The sequence below is a fragment of the Phyllopteryx taeniolatus genome, chromosome 15 (assembly GCF_024500385.1).
Source record: "Phyllopteryx taeniolatus isolate TA_2022b chromosome 15, UOR_Ptae_1.2, whole genome shotgun sequence".
In the NCBI taxonomy this organism is placed as follows: domain Eukaryota; kingdom Metazoa; phylum Chordata; class Actinopteri; order Syngnathiformes; family Syngnathidae; genus Phyllopteryx; species Phyllopteryx taeniolatus.
Window position 1 is genome coordinate 10,393,860 of NC_084516.1, and position 18,523 is coordinate 10,412,382.

Genomic DNA, 18,523 nt, shown 5'->3' on the forward strand with positions numbered 1-18,523 from the left:
ATTCATCTATGTTTTATTGTTATTATAAAAATTTATTGATTCATATTTGCCTGGGGGGACTTCAATTCTCACGTGGGCAATGACAGTGAGACCTGGAAAGGCGTGATTGGGAGGAACACTCCACCAGCCCCCCCACCCCCTGATCAGTGTTCTGTTATTGGACTTCTGTGTCCATAACGAACGCCATGTTCAAGCATAAGGGTCTCCACACGTGCACTTGGCACCAGGACACCCTAGGTCGCAGTTCGATGATCGACTTTGTGATCGTGTCATCGGACTTGCGGCCGTATGTCTTGGACACTCGGGTGAAGAGATGGGCGGAGCTGTCAACTGATCACCACCTTGTGGTGAGTTGGCTCCGATGGTGGGGGAAGATGCCGGTCCGACGTGGCAGGCCCAAACGTATTGTGAGGGTCTGCTGGGAACGTCTGGCAGAATCCCCTGTCAGAAGGAGTTTCAACTCCCACCTCCGACAGAACTTTGCTCATGTTCCGGGGGAGGCGGGAGACATCGAGTCCGAGTGGACCATGTTCCGCCCCTCCATTGCTGAGGCGGCCGACCGGAGCTGTGGCCCGAAAGGTGGTCGGTGCCTGTCGTGGCGGCAATCCCCGAACCCGTTGGTGAGGGATACCCTCAAGCTGAAGAAGGAGTCCTATCTGGCTTTTTTGGCCTGTGGGACTCCTGAGACAGCTGATGGGTACCAGCTGGCCAAGCAGGATGCAGTTTTGGTGGTCGCTGAAGCAAAAACTCGGGTATGGGAGGAGTTTGGTGAGGCCATGGAGAAAGACTTCCGGACGGCTTTGAGGAAATTCTGGTCCACCATCCGGTGACACTGTGTATAGTGGGGATGGGGCGCTGCTGACCTTGATGTGAGTCGGTGGGGAGAATACGTCGAAGACCTCCTCAATTCCATCGACACGCCTTCCCATGAGGAAGCAGAGTCTGGGTTCTCTGAGGCGGGCTCTCCTATCTCTGGGGTTGAGGTCACCGAGGTGGTTAAAAAGCTCCTCGGTGGCAAGGCCCCGGGGGTGGATGAGATTCGCCCTGAGTTCCTAAAGGCTCTGGATGTTGTGGGGCTGTCCTGGTTGACACACCTCTGCAACATGGACAGTGGACATCGGGGACAGTGCCTCTGGATTGGCAGAGTGGGGTGGTGGTACCCCTTTTTAAGAAGGGGGACCGGAGGGTGCGTTCCAACTACATGGGGAATCACACTCCTCAGCCTCCCTGGTAAGGTCTATTCAGGGGTGCTGTAAAGGAGGGTCCGTCAGGAAGTCAAATCTCAGATTCAGGAGGAGCAGTGTGGTTTTTGTCCTGGCCGTGGAACAGTGGACCAGCTCTACACACTCGGCAGGGTCCTCGAGGGTGCATGGGAGTTCGCCCAACCAGTTTACACGTGTTTTGTGGACTTGGAGAAGGCGATCGACCGTCTCCCTGTGGGTTTCCTCCGCAGGGTGTCCGGGCTCTCCCTTAGAGATAGGGTGAGGTCATCCGGGAGATCTCAGAGTAGAGTCGCTGCTCCTCCACATCGAGAGGAGCCACATGAGGTGGCTGCGGCATCTGATTCGGATGCCTCCCGGACGCCTCCCTGGTGAGGTGTTCCGGGCATGTCCCACCAGGAGGAGACTCCGGGGACGACCTAGGACACGCTGGAGAGACTTTCGGCTGGCCTGGGAATGCCTCGGGATCCCCCCGGAAGAGCTGGATGAAGTGGCTGGGGAGAGGGAAGTCTGGCCGTCCCTGCTAAAGATACTGCCCCTGCGACCCGACCTCAGATAAGCGGTAGAAAATGGATGGATGATTCATATTTGCATTGGTTTGACCTTTAAAACGGTGACTTTTTGCCTGTAGAGTTAATAAAGGTTTTATGCCATGCCATAATTTTCACCCTAAAGACTCAATTTTGCTCAATTACGAAGGCATTAAAATAACGTCAGTAATTCTGAAGATTCTGAACGTCCTTGCCACATGATTAGGAATCTCACTGGTGTTCGAGGCAGGACACACTGCTGCAATATGATTGGCTCTAAGACACGTACCACTGCAATATGATTGGGTGCTGCATCCTGAGAGGACACACCCTATTGCTTCCAGACAGGAAAACAAGTATGTAACATCAGTGTGGCGGCGTTATTATAAAACCCACTAACGCTAACCCACCCTAACCCTAACTCAACCTAACCGACCCTAACCCTAGCATCATTGCTGAACAGCCCCCCGGCAACAAGACTGACTCCGACGCGTACGAGAGGGAACCCGGCGTATTTGATGGAGAACTTCCCCAGCTGTTCATTTCGGATACAGAATATGAGGACTTTGAGGGTTTTGTGGATGAGGATTGATTAAAAAATAACGTGAGTACATTGTTAAATACTAAATACCGAACTCAGTTTTGCTCCCGCTGCCTTTTTAAAAACATACGCTAAAATGCATGCTAGTATATGTTTTAGCGTGCATTTATGCTACCATATGTTTTAAACTAACGTATGTTTTACCATGCCTGCGCCCAATAATACAGTGCGCCTTATGTATGTGTTAAATACAGAAATAGACCCGGTAACTGAGACTGCGCCTTTTAATACGGTGCGCCTTAAGGTCGCAAAAATACGGTAGCCCACAAGTCAAACCACCTCTGTCCAGCCCAAGCATTTCAGACAAATCTTGCACTCCAGCAGGAACTACACTTAGCAACACCAAAAAAATACAAGAACAAAATGAATAAAATACGCATAAAAGACTTTCTTTACAGCTATACTGCTATATTTAATCTGTTGTGATATTTTAATATTTGCTGTCCTTATAAGACTAAAAGCTGTTTCTTCAAAATACATTTGAGTTCAGGTTGGAGTTAGCGATTTGAATGGCTATACACAGCTGGGAAAAGCAAAATGTGGTATCTTGCTGCAAGGGTTTTGGGTAATGCGTACACTTTAAAGGTGCCCATAGGTCCAATATGAAAGATGATAAAACCTCCTGACTGTACTAAGAAAATTTAAAGTAAGCACATACAGTAGATCGTGTTACATGAATGAAAGATAAAGACACAGTCAAAAATAAGCAAATAAACGGTGAACTCTGTAGAAGAAAGTAAAGATACAGATAGTACATTTTGAATAAGCATCCATCCATCCATTTTCTGAGCCGCTTCTCCTCACTAGGGTCGCGGGCGTGCTGAAGCCTATCCCAGCTATAATCGGGCAGGAGGCGGGGCACACCCTGAACTGGTTGCCAGCCAATCGCAGGGCACATACAAACAAACAACCATTCGCACTCACGTTCACACCTACGGGCAATTTAGAGTCTTCAATCAACCTACCATGGATGTTTTTGGGATGTGGGAGGAAACCGGAGTGCCCGGAGAAAACCCACGCAGGCACGGGGAGAACATGCAAACTCCACACAGGCGGGGCCGGGGATTGAACCCCGGTCTGCAGAACTGTGAGGCTGATGCTCTAACCAGTCGTTCACTGTGCCGCCTTGAATAAGCATACTAAATGTTTTTATTTTAAAACAACTCTTTCTTTCCTCTACTCTCATGCCTAATGCATGAATTTGAGTGACAGGTGAATGTGTATCATTTGGTGCGGCTCCAAGGATGTTTTGGCCTTGGCAGAGATCTGCTTTCTCCCGAGTGCCATCCTAATGTAGTTCCTCCAACTATTTGTTTATAGAGTTTTTCCATCTGAAAGTTTTAGTTAATACCTCTCTTGAAACTTAATCAGATTAATTTAGATAACGCACTCTTTAATCCTTGTTTTTGTGTATGCGCATGCGTGTGTGCATGTGTGTGTGTGTGTGCGTGCGTGCGTTTGGATATGCATAATCCTTGGTGTAGTGCAGAGCTGGCTGGTTTGAATGTGCGTATTCATGTTTTATTGGCAGTCAAACACATTATTCCCCAAACCCGCAGCGTTCCACACGCATCTGATTTTGCCTCTGGCAAAAAGGCCACAGCACATGCACAAGTACCCATACATATACAGTATAGACAAAACCGCACGCATATGCATTTAAGTGCATGCCTCCACATATACAAATAAACCTTCACACAAATGTATGTGTAAAGAAAAGCTGCATGGCTTTCTTTTGTTGAAATCAGTTCAACAAAACTTTAGAACTCATGAACATGAACAAGGATGTTGTGTCGTGTTACAGGAAGGGAAAAAAAGTGACAGTTTTACTCAAAGGGCTAAGGGCCAGTAGTCTTATTAATTAATGAATAACTTAACCTCAACTTGGCTCAGATACCAGACATAGGGAGAAAAAAAACATTGGAGAGCCCTTAAGAAAAGGAGAACAATGTCTCGGTAAGAAAGAAACATGTGCAACAATATCGATTTCTCAATACCAGATTTTCAAGATAATGAGTAAGGGAAAACCAATCAACAATAGAATTCTTCTGAAGGGCTCACTGAACAAAAATATGAATTTAAAATGGACTAAAAATGGTTGAAAAAGAGAGCCATAAAAGTGAATGTGGTTACACTAGATTAAAAATGTTTTAATTTAGAAACGTATAAGTGTTTTACGGTGTTTTCCTAAAAGGACAACATATACAGTTAAAGCAGTGATTCCCAACCTTTATTGAGCCAAGGCAGATATTTTACATTTGAAAAATCTCACGGCACACCAACAAACAAAAATGTCAGCAAAAGTTGATACACAAGTCAATTATACACTTTCTGCCATCTAATAGAAGAGCATTTATTTGTTCTGTCTGTCTTTATATGCCACTTGCATAGATAGATGAACAAAGATACATAATTTGTTGTCAATAAATAATATTCTGACTAGTTAAGTAAAATTTGATAATTTCCCACGGCACACCAGAAGAGCTCTCACGGCACACTAATGTGCCACGGCACACTGGTTGGGAATCACTGAGTTAAAGGATAACCAGTTATTTTATTCTAAATGGTAGATGCCTTTCCTCTCTCTCCAGCAGTTTCTGTAACTGAGATGGGTCAACAACACCTTGCTCATGTACTTTCAAACCTCACTCCTTGTGAGTATACTGTATATACAGTAGGTGTGCGTATGCCTTTGCAAATGTATATTTAAAATATGTCCTTATGATAAGGGGAGGAGTGCAAGGACTAGAAGTGTGTTACCTTCATTGGTCCAAATCTGAGCACCACTGAGACACAGTGACCAAGATAAAAACCAGATGACTGTCAGACTCCCAGGACTAGACAAAAGACCTGGCATCTGGAAAGACACAGAAGGTACAGTGTAATCATGAGGACTTATGGCAAGCGTATCTGCAGCTTTGTATTTTCAAATCTATTCATTAACTTTTAATTTGACCACTGCTTAACAGCACTACATTGATTGAGCAATAAAACGAAAGCAAAAAATATATAGTTTAGTATATAGTATAGCATAGTATTAAGATATATGGTAGGATAATACTGTATAGTATTGGATAGTATAGTATAGGAGGCTGGTTAACATTCTATTTGATAGGAAATAGAAACAATCTTTTTGAGTCACACTTGCCACCAAATCTATTATATGCAATTTAAGCATCATTTGATTGACATTTAAAATTCTTTACTGTCATACATATGTAAAAATAAGTAAGACGCTTGATATTAAAAAAGATAATTGTCACAAATGCGCAATGTGAAGGTGAGTTGCACCTCACTCATCTAATTATTTTAACATCCTTATCACACAAGTTTCAAACTTCTTAGTTAGCTAGTATTGGAATCCCGGCTAACCCTTACAATGAGTCCGCTTCACAACAGTTTCTGGTGTATATTAGTCTTCTCTTAACAGCCTTTGTTGATGCTTGTCCTTCTTAGAATGAGTATTGTTAATTTAAAAAAAAAAAAATAAAATACACTCATTAAAAAGCAAAAAATAAATCAGAAAACACTCACACATACACAGATAATCCTTTGATGAACTGAGCTTGTTTAATGCAACTTTAGAGGCATGTGTTGACTGAATATAATAAGTTTTTTTTTTTTAATTGTATGACTTTTGTGATATTGAGGGGCATTCAACTTCCTCTGCAGTATTACTATAATCTCCAGTACAATGTTCTACTAAAGGTTACCCAACAGTTATGCAAGAGTCAAAACTGCATTATTTAACATTTGAGGATTTTTTTATTTATTTCAGAAATACTGTTTATAAAACATGCAACAGGATTCAATTAAGGGAAGGCATTTTATGCTTTCATACACAATAGTTTGTCAAGCTGACATTTTTTGTAAACATTTCATGATGACTAACTGCAGTGCAGTTTCAATTTTTGGCAGACAAAAGGCCGCTCAGCTAAACATATCAGTTTTCAAATGATAAAATAAATATCAACAATCTTTCATCAATACAACGTATTATCATTGGCTCACGTAATGTCAGTGCGCTTGCCGGAATCTAATCAACGATCACAAAAAGGTGCTGCGATAAATGGACAGTGATTGGAGAGAGTTAAATTTTAAAACAGGATGACGTGATAGTTTAAGTCAAACAGGATGAGGACTTTTGACTTTGAGGAAACATAACACCATCAAAATAAAAGGCAGCCCTGATCCAAGGCCAGTAGACCACTACCCTATTAAACCTACGTGAATCTGCAACTGCAACCATATGAACTGTTTGTCAGGACATATTTTCACAACGGTTAGAAATGTTCCATCCATCCATTTTCTGAGCCACTTCTCCTCACTAGGGCCGCGGGCGTGCTGGAGCCTATCCCAGCTATCATCGGGCAGGAGGCGGGGTACACCCTGAACTGGTTGCCAGCCAATCGCAGGGCACATACAAACAAACAACCATTCGCACTCACAGTCACACCTACTGGCAATTTAGAGTCTCCAATTAATGCATGTTTTTGTGATGTGGGAGGAAACCGGAGTGCCCGGAGAAAACCCACGCAGGCACGGGGAGAACATGCAAACTCCACACAGGCGAGGCCGGGGATTGAACTGTGAGGCTGACGCTCTAACCAGTCGGCCACCGTGCCGCCGAAATTTTCCAAAAGATCAGAAAAATATTTCTTGGTCAATTATGTAAAATATATAACAAGAAAGTGGGGGGAAAAAGGTATTTTACTTTCACCTGACCACAGTGACAAAGCTATCACTACACTATACGATGGGCACAACTTTTCTATTCCAACATGACCGTGCCCGAGGGCACGTTAGGTCAATAAGCCATGGTTGGGTGAATGAGCCTGAGAGCTTGTATCGTCTCACCATCAAACACTTTTGAAAAGAACTAGAAAAGAACATAACAAAATATTGTACAAAGTCTCCCCAGAAGAATGAAAGCTGTTGCTGCTTCAAAGGTGGGATAAACTCCATATATTTCATTTTCAGTTGTAATAGGTGGCTAATTGCCACAACAGATTTGTCTGTTGTAGTCCATAGCCAGCAATCATAATAATATCTAAGTCTGAAGAAACCTAAATACTCATGCAGTAACTTGTAAGAAAGAGACAATTCTATGAAAGCAGTACAAGTTTTATTTCATTCATTCATAACTCATTGTAGCTCTCAAAATCTCATTTAAGAAGAGCACAGAAAGTTATGAAAACTATATACGAGAATTGAGATAAAACTATTTGCATTGTGCTATCATGATCTGGCATAGTGGCGTTAAATTCACCATGTTGGCACTGTGACTTCACACAGCATACTCAGCAAATTCAAATTTCATGTGTTTACATTCCTTCTCCTCCTCTAGCCATGCCACCTTCCCTGTCTTTGAGCGCCTCAAGAAATGTGAGACATTCTGTGCCTGCCATCCAGCTGGAACACTTCTGTGCACATGAGTATTCGAATGTGTTGTAGACGAATTCACCAGGTAGAGTCAATTGATTACTAATCATGTCAGTCAGAAAATGGATGGATGGATGGGACTTCTCGAATGTTCTAACATTATGATAGAATGCAGAAAAAGTAATGCATCAGTGTTTTAGTGCAATGTGAAGGGCTCAATAATGGCAGTGTTTCCTTTTTCTATTTTAAACTATTTCTCTGTCACTTGACTTCCCACTCCACTCTGCAGTCAGTCCCTGGCAACATTTTTCTAGCACTCTGATCTCTGTGCAACCCCAATTCCAATGAAGTTGGGACGTTGTGTTAAACATAAATAAAAACAGAATACAATGATTTGCAAATCATGTTCGACCTATATTTAATTGAATACACTACAAAGACAATATATTTAATGTTCAAACTGATCAACTTTATTTATTTTAGCAAATAATAATTAACTTGGGATTTTATGGCTACAACACGTTCCAAAAAAGCTGGGACAGGTGGCAAAAAAGACTGAGAAAGTAGAGGAATGCTCATCAAACACCTGTTTGGAACATTCCTCTACTTTCTCAGTGCGGTGTAGGTGAGGCTCGGCACGCGTCAGACGCTACACAACATGAAAGCCTCCTTTGCACAATAGAATCTTATTCCAAGTGTTGCACTGAGGCGACTGGTCATTAATTTTAAGTTAAGACACACTTCTGTTCAGCGTCGCTGCCGTTGGGCACAAGGACATCTTCGTGCGCGATCTTCTTCGTTGGTTTTCGCCACTTCTTATTCGGGGTCGGCGGACTAGGCATCGAAACTGGGAATCGAAATTTTTAAAAATTTGAACGATTCAGGGAGAACCGGAACGTTAGTCCCGGTTCCAATCAGTTCTCGATTCTCAATGCCCAATGGGCCAATACTTTACTAGAATCATCCACATGACTAGTGGGGATCATCTCCAACTGTCCACCCACCCCGAAGAAGAGTGTGGCGAAAACCAACAAAGAAGAATGCGGACGAAGACGTACTCCTTTGATAGTTTGATCACACGACACCAGCATTATATTCTTCTTTGTCCTCAGATTTAACACATTTTAAATATAAATTTTGAAAAACAACTCAACACTAAGGATGGTGGCAAATGTTTTTGTTTTTAGTCTAGCGCAAAAAACACAAAAGTATTCTATGCTTTGTCTTTCTTCATTGATCTGATATCTTAAGAAAGAAAATTATAAAGCTACAGAAAGATTAATCTAAATAAAAATATTTAGTGAAGGGGGGATCATCATCATATCTTTCATATTACTGTACTGTAAATGAGCGGCCCACCCGGTTAGAAAAGAGACCTTTCTTTTTTTCATTTCAAGCAAACGACACCAGTGGCAATTCTCAAACTAGTGGAAAATCTCATCTTTCACTGTTGGATTGCTGACTGAAAATTACACTGTGCTCTGCCAAAACCAAGATGGAAGCTAACAATTGCAATGAAGTCGCCCAGTAGTTGTGGATATTTTACAGGCATGTATTCGGTACACTGATTACCATCTACACTCTTTTGAGGAGTTAACACACAACCAAGCTTATAGCAAGGGCCAAACCATGAAAATCGGCTTCTATCGTATCAACCACACATATCTGCAAACAAAGCAACATTCCAGGTCAAAAGCTGATTCACACCCTATCCATTCCCAAATAAAAATTTCAGAGAGGCAGTATCAGTCTGATGCTTGTCTGTATCTACTACATCCATACATTCTAAATGATTTCGCTTGTAGGACAGAACAGAAAATGTATATACTACCAGTTGACAGTTTTTGGGAAAAAAAGCTTCTTTAATTAATGACTCACCCCTTTCACCCTCATGTGACTCGTTATTATACAAGGTTTTCTTCAAATCCAGCTAAGTGAATTCAACGTACAGTGAATGATGGAGGGTTATTTTTGCAGCTTTTCAAAGACGTCTTAAGGTCATTTGCTCTAATCATGGAACACCATTTGGAACATAAATGCAGTACTATGATACCTTTTCCAGGGTTAAATTCAAAAGCGCTTTTTTAGCACTTTCAACATCAAGTTTTTAACTTAAACCTGTATGCTGTAACTTAAGGGTGGAACTCTCACGCTACATTACACTATGATGACAAATCAAATGGCTTCAATTAGATTACTGACTCATTCTGCATTTTGATGCAGGCTGAGGCACTCACTCCTTGATTTGACGTCACTGACGTTTGAGGTGCTCACCTTAGTTGGTTTGGGCTTTGCACCACATGATCCGGTTTGACAGACTTAAACATGCATTCATTGTGCTACAAGGATGAGATGCACACATCACCTGTTATGTGTCAAGACAGGGGCAACTGATTTATGAGACATTCCAATCATATCAAGAGTTTTCATTTACCAAAAGGCTTTTCCTTCAGATGATTTACACTGGCGCAATGGTTCCCATATGTACTTATACACTTTTTTTGTTTTTTTTTGTTTACAATATGCCCCTTTGTCAACGTCTAACAGCATTATAGTGTTTAGTGTTTCCAGACCCCCGGTGTCTGTGGGGAAAATCTGGGAATCAAGTCTAAAAGTAAAAAAGATTTACATATTGAAAATTCTTTTTTTTTTGGGGGGGGGGGATTTAATGAATCAGCCTATTAGGCCTTGACTTTCTGCTTTTTCATTACCTAAAATGATAGAAGAGCAACTATGTCAAGGACCACTTTTAACTCCGCAAATGCCACCACGTGTTCTTTCCACATGCTGTGCCTCTCACTGCAGGATTTCTTTGTGACTCAGTCCCACCAACTGTCACGTTTCTCTATCTCTCCAAGCAAGATACAGTTGTAAAACTTCTGCAGCCAAGGATATTGTCACCAGAATGCAACCTGAATGCATGTTTTCTCATATCTCTGTGTAAAATATGCAAAACAAATCCGGAGTGCCACTTAAACATACATGAAACAGATCTTATTTTAAATTATTGGACAAAATTTCAACACACTCTCTGAGATTAAAAGACCACAAAAGATGACACTTAAGACTTGGTGTAAAGCCCATTCAAGAAAAGAGGCCAAGGGTGAAAGCTGGGAAATTGTGACAGAGGTCAAGCATTAGCTCATGATTGAAACCTGAATTGGAAATGTGTTGTAGAGAGGCAGAAGAAGAAGTATGTACTTCCCAAAGAAAAACTCTTCAGCTAATGACAAACACCTTGATGCTAAAATAAGTTGCATGCACACTTGCACTATGACTAATCTGATTCAAAAGTACACACTTTTAACTGTTCGTCTCTGTGGCAGCACAATCCCACACCCTGAGTCACTCACGCCCTGCATGCCACTGCACATTCAGTCATCTTTACGAGGCGAAAAGCAAGAGACTGGGGGTGAAAGAAAGAATAGGAAAAAATAGGAGGGTTGAGAGGGGGCTTACATACAAGACTGTAGAAGTATATCTGTACAATAGTTAGATTCACCTATTTCCAGTCCAGTTTCTTTCCAACATCATGCAGAAATGACAGAACATTACGTTCATTAGCACTGGTCATTAGAGTTTGTCGCACATTATTGAAGACTGATGTTTAATTTAGTCAACTCTCTGTACATTGTGTTTTCGTGGATACGTCAATGAGAGAGCCTGTGCTCAAGATGAACTAGTTGATAAATTGAGATTTGAGTTAACAGCATGTGTGTGTGTGTGTGTGTTTGTGTGTGTGTGTGTGTGTGCGCGCGCGTGTGTGTGTGTTTGTGTGTGTGCATGCGTGTGTGCGTGCGTGCAAATGTGCACATACACTGAACCAACAAGATTTGAGGGTCAAGCCAAAATGTGTGCCATGTTAACGGGGCAACACTACAACGGCTCCTGTGTTTATCCAAGTTGCTACAGCAACTACTGCACACTCATCTGACCGTTTCAAGGCGATAACAAGTCTGCTGACAGACATACTGTACTGCATGTCCATATGTGAAGAACTAGAGTGCAGTCATGATTGCCTAGAAGTTTGTTTAGATAAGTCTACTACTGCTACTTTTTCCACATGGAGTTATGCTTGTTTGTGGGTTGGTGGAACAACAAAAGGACAAACATACTCTTATCCTTTCCTCACTCAAACACACTACATTTGGGTAGTATTAATAATTATATTGATAGAATTCTGAAACAATTTTATATGTATTGTATGGTCTTGGCATGAGTAGAACACCTGTAATAATCAAATTAGGTCTCCTGATTGAACTCAGAAAACACTTACTTAAAATACATTACACGTTTATAAGTAAATTATTGATAGGAAAATGAACTATGGCATAGGTGGTGCAATTGCTTGTTTTCGAGTAGACGGTTGACATTGAAGCTAATAAAGTTAAGATTATATTTAACAAACCAGGCTCAAAGTTGCAAAATGTTTGTAATAAAAGGTACCTACTTTTTTTTGTGTCAGAATAATTGAGGTTGAGAGAAATATGTGGTCTGAGAACCCGAGATATTTAAACCTTAAATGAAGAACAGCTGTATTATGGAAGACATTGCTACAACAGGACACGTAGATCAAGTTAGTCTTCTACAAAAGTTTGTGCCATATACAATCTGTGGAAAATGCCAAAGACTTAAACACACAAGAAATAATGGCTGCCATGTGTCTACAGAGATAGCACTCAGTCAATCTGCAGATAAAGACCAGAGTGTCTATAAGCGATTTTCTAAGTGAGAACATTGGAATAATGACGTTAAGCAACCTGAGTATGCCAAACTCCGAGAGACTTGTTAGTGAGTTACTCAAATTATTTCTTTTCAGAATTTATTTGGCACACGTAACACAAACCTGACCTGTGCTGTGTGTGTGCGAGTCCGTGTGCACACGTGTGTGTGCGTGTGTGTGTGTGTTCGCGTGTGTGCGTTTGAGTGACTGAGTAAGTGCTGCGGCAATATCTTGGCCTAAATTCTACGATGCTGGAATTTCCGTTAGCTCAGCCGCCAGGGCAAGATGGCTACCATATGCCAGATATTCACACAATGCAAAATGCACACATACAGGGTTGGACGTGGCGTTCGCTATCGAGCACCCAGTATAACCTCACATTTGAAACCAAAGAATGCACATACAGTAAACCCCCGGTATATTGTGGTTCATGTTACGTGGTCCCGCTATTTCGTGTTTCGTTTTTTATTTATTTATTTGTTTTTAATTAATCTGAAATACCTTTTTTTAACCAGTTAACCCAATTGATAGTACAGCCCAATGGAAGACATTGTGTGAAGTCTTTCTTGTGTCGTTTGATTGGTGAACCAGACTTAAACGTCACTAGCGCTTAAACTGGCGCCTGATGCGGAAGTCGAAGTCTCGCGCACGAAATAGTTGCTAAATAAGCAATAATTGATCAAAAAAAAGTAGTGAGCGACATTTAGATCATTGTAATGGAGTAAAAGTACCATTACTTCTTAACAGCAGAAGCAACGGAAGTTTTTTTCTGGCCTCGTCAACTCTTGTGACTTAACCAATCCAGGACCCGAGCGCACAGGCAGAACCTCAGGCCGCAAATTAGTCCGCCGTGGAGTAATATTCACAACTATGTGTGAATGGTGGATGTGTGGAATGGATATAGCTGCCAGCGTTCAAGTATTAACAGCCTCTGACGTCAGTGACGGCGACCTACCCACTCCAGGAAAAACGTATCAGATCTATGCAGTTCACGTAAATGGCCTATTTTGAGTTCAAAACGTCAAATTTCGCCGAAAGGCGACTGATTTGCATGCATGGTGTTTAAATGTGTGTATTGTTTTTAAAGTGTGTTTGAAGACCCTAAAACAATTTCCTGTCAAAATAAATAAATACATAAATATCCTGTATACTTCATTACAGTATCAGTAACACAAACCTGAACATAACATCAACAAAACAATCAAATTCTTGCGTGATTGGATTATTTCTCGTTCAGCGCTGATAAGCATGAGTAAGGTGTGTTGATTAGTACTTGTAAAAAGGAGCTTGGAAACCAAGTTATACATTAATATCTGAGGACTAAAAGGTTGAATTGTTTGCAGGTATCTCAAACCTACCCTGATCATCCTGCATCAGCAAAATTACTCATGTTGCTTATTCATTTGACGAAGTGCTGCCGATACTTGGTCATTAATAACTATAGAAGGCAACAATCCATAACGGTGAGATTTGCAAGGGTAGGACTTAAAAGAGTTACTGATACAACCGTTAAATCTATCCCAAAGAAAAATAACCCTCCATCATGAATGCAGCAAGGTGTCGGGTGCCTAATTTACACTCCCTCTCGGGTGGCAGAGAGTGCCACTATAAACAGCACCAGGTGCTAATGCTAACCACAGTCAAGTCATGTCCCCTTTGGCCTTTCTCCAGAGATACCGCAGCAATAAAAAGTTTAAACGACAGCCAAAAGTGCATCAAAATGATACTGCTAAAAAAAGGCTTGGAAGCTTTTTGCAGAAGAAACCTCATAACTTCAAAATCATAACAGCACCTCTGTAAACAAAACCTATAGTATCTACGGTTAATCTCAACAACGAGACTTGTTTACCAAAACACCTACCCTTCATTCTTTACTCTGCCATTTATGTAATGTAATTTTAAGGAAAAATTCTATATCAGGACATAAATTGGTATCATGATATGAAATTACATAACTGTAATGTTGTTGTTTTTCTCCATTTTTCAAAAGAGGTGTCCAACCTGTTTTGCTTGGTAACAGCTTCATGTAGGCTGCATTTTATATTACTCAAACAGGCCAAGACATTTTGTTCCAGCTGTCCCGCAAGAGAACCCAAGGACCACAAACACTGGCCAAACAGATGTTTCCCTAAAGACATTCCTTGGCATTACAAATTAGTTACTGACAAACCTGTTTATGCAAATTTGTGGGTGAGTTTTAGGCTCATGCTCCCTAATGTAGCAAGAAATTGTATGATCCTGTTTACATAAGGTGGCACGGTGAGCGACTGGTTAGCACATCTGCCTCACAGTTCTGAGGACCCAGGTTCAAATCCGGCCTAGTCTGTGTGGAGTTTGCATGTTCTCCCTGTGGCTTTCGTGGGTTTTCTCCGGGTACTCCGGTTTCCTCACACATACCAAAAATCATGCAAGGTAGGTTAATTGGCGACTCTAAATTGCCCGTAGGATGTGAATGTGAATGTCAGTGCGACTGGTTGTTTGTTTATATGTGCCCTGCAATTGGCTGGCGACGAGTTCAGGGTGTACCCCGCCTCTCGCCCGATGATAGCTGGGATAGGCTCCAGCATGCTCGCAACCCTCGTGAGGGTAAGTAAGCAGTACAGAAAATGGATGGACAGATGGATGGGTGGTTACATAAATGACTTGGACCTTCTTTGTTGCTTTCACACTAAATGAGACAATGTGCACACCTTTTGTTCAAACAAGTGTGCTGGCGCTCCTCTGGCAAACATTCCTTCTTCTCACACAAGAACCACAAAAGCTCACCAGAACCACTCCTTCTTTGGGTCCACTTTTCACTAGACTTTACACCAATCTGATCGGTTTGATCGGTATCGGCCGATAATTAGCATTTTATGCTGATCGGCCTTAATGTCATAATTCCAAGATCCGATCAATGGCTCCGCAAAAGACATTTACTCCGCGTTTCCATCATGTACAGAATATCTGAATCCAAAAGTTACTTTATTTTTTGCCTTGTCGCGCGTCTTTTGATGTAGTACTGTAAATATCCAATAATTTTTTTTTTTTATTTTTTAAATATGTTGGCAGTGTGGGACAGACAACAAGCCTGGATCAGACTACAAGACAAATTTGGTCTTTCACGATCTTTCTCAGACTACTAGAATAAAATCTTGTATTCCGATACCACCACATCCCATCTTTTACGATCACTGGGCTCTATCGTCAACCCAAACGCGACGGGATACACTCATTACCATAGCGACGACAACAACAATGGATTGCGCCACGTGTATTGTAAGAACAAAATGGGGGAAAACGTGTGTTGGTGGTCCCCGGTGGTCAGGAGAGGACTTTTATTCAAAAATTGCTTGAGGTATGTTTACATACTTTTAATACGATACGGCTCGCAAGCAGGCAACAAAACATTATGCAGCCTAGCAAGCTAGTGCTCGCACTAACAGTTGTGCGTAAACATCCCGGTGTTCTATTGAATCATGCTCTAAAGTTTCGGTGTGTGTGAAGTAATTTAAATTACAATAAAGTAATTTAATTACAGTAAGTAAGCACCCATTATTTCTGTCATGTTGTAATGTTGGTTTGACCTGACTGATTAGAAAACATGACCCGACAAGAGAATACTTTCGAAGATACTCAGCGTACAGTACACAGTAAATGTTATTTAAATAGACATATTGCTCCATTTTGTGATCGGATCGGTGATCGGTTATCGTTTTTTTAAACTCGCTGATCGGTGATTGGCCCCAAAAATCCTGGTCGTGTAAAGCATAATTTTCACTCCCTTAACGCCTCATGTAAATGTAATAACTACTGAAAAACTGAGACAAAAAAAAAAAAAAACCTCATAAAGAAAAGAAACTGCCCCTTTTTATCTTGCTTAAAACAACTTGACTGTTTGGACAATATTCAGCTGAAGCTAGCTGTAAGTAAGAACCTGGGCACTCCCATAAAAAAAGCACACGCCGTTTTGTGTGCCTTTGGAAAATTACATCGTGCCAGTCATGTGTAGAGTGACTAACTTAAATACATGTCAATATATCAGTGTGCTATCATGAGTGTAATTAACGTCTTACTTCGTCACATTTAAGCTACTAAAGGTGAAATGAAAAATGCATCCAAAATGTCTTAACTGTTTGAATTTTTATTTGTTCAAATAAATAAAAGGTATCCCATAATGATACTTTTTTATGGCCATAAGTCTAGTCCAGCAGTGGTTCTAACCAAGTAAACAAGTAAAATCTTACTATAGCATATTAGTGGTTCAGTACAAAAAATGATACAAACAAATTAACGGTACATTTAAAATATCCAACCTTACTATGAATCAATTCCACACAGTGCAACATTGTAGAAATAAAACCAGAGCGCTTTACTCCGCCTCAAACAGTGAACACTGACATTGCCGCAAAAGTCGTTTGGGTAATGTAGTTCTCTTACAGGTGTTTAGAAGCAACGTCATTGGGCAGCACCTTTGTATAAGGTGCCGCTTGATGAGAGTGCGTGCTAATAGATGGACGCATTTGATAAAGTTCCTCTTTTCTTTTGTCAATCGACTTGCCCCATAATGCTAGGTAGAGCGTGGTCTCCTTTTTTGGTTTATGTATGCTGTACTGTACTGTTGTACCGGTTTTAAAAGGCATTTTTAAAAAGCGACAAGCATCGCCCCCCTCCCCCTTCCCATGGGCTCACCACCTGTGGGAGGGGCCATGGGGGTTGGGTGCAGTGTGAGCTGGGCAGTGGCCGAAGGCAGAGACCTTGGCCATCCGATCCCCGGCTACAGAAGCTGGCTCTAGGTACGTGGAATGTCACCTGATGTGTGAGGTCGAGAAGTTCCGACTAGATATAGTCTGACTCGCCTCCACACACAGCTTGGGCTGTGGTACCAGTCCTCTCAAGAGGGGTTGGACTCCCTTCCACTCTGGAGTTGCCCACGGTGAGAGGCGCCGAGCATGTGACCGGATTGGGAAAATTCAACTAAATAATGTTTTTGTCATCAAAACATTTTGGACAATTATATGCTTCCAACATTGTGCGACCAGTTTGGAGAAGTCCCTTTTCTGTTCCATGACAGAACATGCTCAAGGCACAGGCCACAGGTGTGGTTGGATGAGTGCCTGGTGTGGAAGAACTTCACTGGTTCACACAGTTCCCTGACTTCAACCCCATCAAACAACCTCTAAACTTTAAACCACGAGAGATTGTGAGCTTTCCCCTCTCTGCCAACATTAGTGCCCTCTGACATTTTTTTTTTCTGAGTAAAGAGACTCTTTATGGAATAGCCACGTTTGGATAGTTTGGTCCATATAATGTAAAAGGTTTCACTTTGAGACTGGTTCACTGGTTCAGCAACCACCAACCCATCACATCTGCTCTCTGTTAAATCAACACGGCTTAAAACATACACCCAGTCCAAACCTTTCCAATAAATTTCTAGCTGTGCAACCTATCACCAGATGTGGAATTAAACAATAAGTCAAACACTTAAAGACAAGAAGTATTTCCCCCCATCCCCAGATAAAATGTTAGAACGTTGTTGTTTTGGCTTTTTTTTTTTTTTTTTAACTGCAAGAGACCAGCCAGTTACTTGGCCTGTAGTCAAAGCCTGGGAAAAAAAAAAAAATATATATATATATATATATATATATATATATATATATATATGAAATGCATGAACTCACACATGCACACGCTTAGTTGCTGATAATGATTGCTATACTTAACTCAGTTCACATCCATAAGACAGCAGGTGGACGAGCCCCAAAAAAAAACTATGCCTAGATCTGATTTTGCACACTTTGCTGATCGCCTGTGTGTGTGCGTGTGTCTGTGCGTGTGTGTGCGACCGTGCGTGTCTGTGTGAGAGCGAGTGAGAGAGAGAGAGAGAGAGAGAGAGAGAGAGAGAGAGAGAGAGAGAGAGAGAGAGTAAATTCAGCGTCCAAATGCATTTGACTGGCGCCACACAACTGCTGGAAGCAATTATAGAGACATACAGCAGATAGTTGGAGATTGCCATTTTATGCAACATTGAGGATAAAAAATGCATGCATATACACAAAATAGGATGTACAGGTTTAGCTGTGATTGA

At 41.5% G+C, this 18,523-nt stretch overlaps 1 protein-coding gene across 2 annotated transcripts in view; it reads right to left on the reverse strand.

Moving 5' to 3' along the window:
- il11ra (interleukin 11 receptor subunit alpha) overlaps positions 1-18,523 on the reverse strand; it is a 47,340-nt gene that overhangs the window by 14,352 nt on the left and 14,465 nt on the right. For both annotated transcript variants that reach the window (XM_061747830.1, XM_061747829.1), the window contains exon 2: positions 5,112-5,208. In XM_061747830.1, the coding sequence (XP_061603814.1) occupies positions 5,112-5,208 (97 nt within the window). The remainder of the gene's footprint in view (positions 1-5,111; positions 5,209-18,523) is intronic.